This window comes from Nothoprocta perdicaria, unplaced genomic scaffold (genome assembly GCF_003342845.1).
Source record: "Nothoprocta perdicaria isolate Ctin4 unplaced genomic scaffold, notPer1 scaffold_588, whole genome shotgun sequence".
NCBI lineage: Eukaryota > Metazoa > Chordata > Aves > Tinamiformes > Tinamidae > Nothoprocta > Nothoprocta perdicaria.
In genome coordinates this window covers 30087-33195 of record NW_020455852.1, presented here as the reverse complement: position 1 = coordinate 33195, position 3109 = coordinate 30087, and the positions used below count along the sequence as shown (strand labels likewise).

The window sequence follows — 3109 nt, the reverse complement described above, 5'->3', positions numbered from 1 at the left end:
CACTGCCCCGCTCACCCGCTGGCGCCGTGGCCGGCGGCTTCATCAGCGTCGCCAGCTCGTCCGGCGATGGCACCGTGGGCACTGTGGACACCGACGGCACCGTGGGCATCGAAGGCTCCGTGGGCACCGACGGCACTGTGGGCACCGATGGCACTGCAGGCACTGACGGCACTGTCGGCACCGACACCTCCGTGGGCACCGAAGGCTCCGTGGGCACCGACGGCACTGTGGGCACCGATGGCACCGAAGGCTCCGTGGGCACCGACGGCACCACAGGGACTGATGGCACCATGGGCACCGATGGCACCAGTGGTGCTGCAGGCACCGATGACACCGATGGCCCCGTGGGCACCGTGGGCACCGGAGGCTCCGTGGACATTGATGGCACCGCAGGCACTGATGGCACCGATGGCACCATGGGCACAGATGGCACCACGGGGACTGATGGCACCATGGGCACCGACGGGACCACAGGCACCAGCGTCCCGGGGACAGTGCCGGGTTGAGCAGCACCTGGGGCGAGGAAGAGGATGGCAGCAAGAGAGAGGATGGCGGGGGACCCCAACCCCCCGAGCACGGGCAGCGAGCGGGCACCTTGCGGCGTGGGCACGGGGCCCGCGGCGGGCGACGGCCGCTCCGTGGGGGGCTCCGTGGGCGACCCTGCCGAGGAGGAGGCTGCAGAGGGAGGAAGGCCCCGGGCGCCCCCCGCGCGGCGCTGCCGTGGGGCGCCCCACACCTGGCCCGCAGCCCAGCAGCTCGGCGCGCAGGAAGATGCCCCTGTGGAAGCGCTGCGGCAGGATGCGCACGTGCCGGGCCTGCACCATGCGGCCCAGCAGCCGCGCCACCGGCGTCGCCGCGTCCGCGTTGCCCTCGAAGAGCTGCGGGGAGAGCGAGCGTGCAGCGAGCGACGGTGTGTGCGGCATCGGGGCCAGGCATGCAGCGACACACGCCGTGTGTGCACCGACACACACCGTGTGTGCACCGACACACACCGTGCGTGCACCGACACACAGTGTGTGCACCGACACACACCGTGCGTGCACCGACACACACCGTGCATGCACCGACACACGCCGTGTGTGCACCGACACTCCTGGTGTGCACCGACACACGCCGTGTGTGCACCGACACACACCGTGCGTGCACCGACACACAGTGTGTGTGCACCGACACACCTGGTGTGCACCGACACACAGTGTGTGTGCACCGACACACAGTGTGTGTGCACCGACACACCTGGTGTGCACCGACACACACCGTGTGTGCACCGACACACAGTGTGTGTGCACCGACACACCTGGTGTGCACCGACACACAGTGTGTGTGCACCGACACTCCTGGTGTGCACCGACACACGCTGTGTGTGCACCGACACACACCGTGCGTGCATCGACACACACCGTGCATGCACTGGCACACACTGTGCATGCACCGACACACAGTGTGTGTGCACCGACACACACCGTGTGTGCACCGACACACAGTGTGTGCACCGACACACACCGTGTGTGCACCGACACACAGTGCGTGCACCGACACACACCGTGCGTGCACCGACACACACCGTGCATGCACCGACACACAGTGTGTGTGCACCGACACACACCGTGTGTGCACCGACACACAGTGTGTGCACCGACACACCTGGTGTGCACCGACACACAGTGTGTGTGCACCGACACACAGTGTGCGTGCACCGACACACACCGTGCATGCACTGGCACACACTGTGCATGCACCGACACACAGTGTGTGTGCACCGACACTCCTGGTGTGCACCGACACACACCGTGTGTGCACCGACACACCTGGTGTGCACCGACACACACCGTGCGTGCACCGACACACACCTGGTGTGCACCGACACACACCGTGCATGCATCAGTGTGTGCGGCATCGGGGCCAGGCATGCAGCGACACACACCATGTGTGCACCGACACACAGTGTGTGTGCACCGACACACACCTGGTGTGCACCGACACACGCTGTGTGTGCACCGACACACAGTGTGTGTGCACCGACACACACCGTGCGTGCACTGGCACACACTGTGCATGCACCGACACACACTGTGTGTGCACCGACACGCACCGTGCATGCACCGACACACCTGGTGTGCACTGACACATACTGTGCATGTATCAGTGTGTGCAGCAACGGGGCCAGGCATGCACTGACACACACTGTGCATGCACGAGCACACACTGTGCATGCACTGACACACACTGTGTGTGCACCAACACACACCGTGCATGCACCGACACACACCATGCACCAACACACACTGTGCATGCATCGGTGTGTGCAGCAACAGGGCCCATGCATGCACTGACACACCTGGTGTGCACCGACACACACTGTGCATGCACTGACACACACCATGCATGCATCAGTGTGTGCAGCAACGGGGCCAGGCATGCACCGACACACACCTGGTGTGCACCGACACACAGTGTGTGTGCACCGACACACACTGTGTGTGCACCAACACGCACTGTGCATGCACCGACACACACTGTGCATGCATCAAAATATGTCCACCAACAGGGCCCATGCATGCGCCAACAAACATTATGCATGCACCAATGCACACCATGTGTGCACCAACACACACACCGTGCATGCAGCAACACACACTGTGCATGCCTCAGTGTGTGCAGCAGCAGGGCCCATGCATGCCTCAACACACGCCTGGTGTGCACCAACACACACTGTGCATGCACCAGCAAGCACCGTGCATGCACCAGTGCCCCGCTATGCTTGCACCACAGCACCCCCCGGTGCATGCAGAGCCCAGGGCTCTCCCAGTCCTGGGATGGGGCCAGTAATGGCCTCGAAGCCGCTGGGCCGCAGCACCCCAGCCTGCAGCCTCCCAGCAGCGCACCCACACGCGTGCATGCCCACGTGGGCATGCCCACGGCGGGCACCTTGGGCTCGGGGCGGCCGTGGGCAGCCGCCTCGCGGTACAGGTGCCAGCGGGTGCCGTCGGCGCTGAGCTGCAGCAGGAAGGCGGTGACGTAGGCGTCGCCGGAGCCGGCGCCCTGCACCACCACGCCTGCGGGCGGACACGGTGTGCGTGAGCGCGGCGCGGAGCGCGGCGCGCGGCAC

General features: G+C 65.5%; 1 protein-coding gene across 1 annotated transcript in view; it reads right to left on the bottom strand.

The window, feature by feature from the left end:
- SSPO (SCO-spondin) overlaps positions 1 to 3109 on the bottom strand; it is a gene marked incomplete at its 3' end in the record, with an annotated part of 56026 nt that overhangs the window by 30862 nt on the left and 22055 nt on the right. The window contains 3 exon segments of the mRNA XM_026048938.1: positions 16 to 660; positions 737 to 878; positions 2959 to 3056. Of these exon segments, the coding sequence (XP_025904723.1) occupies positions 16 to 660; positions 737 to 878; positions 2959 to 3056 (885 nt within the window).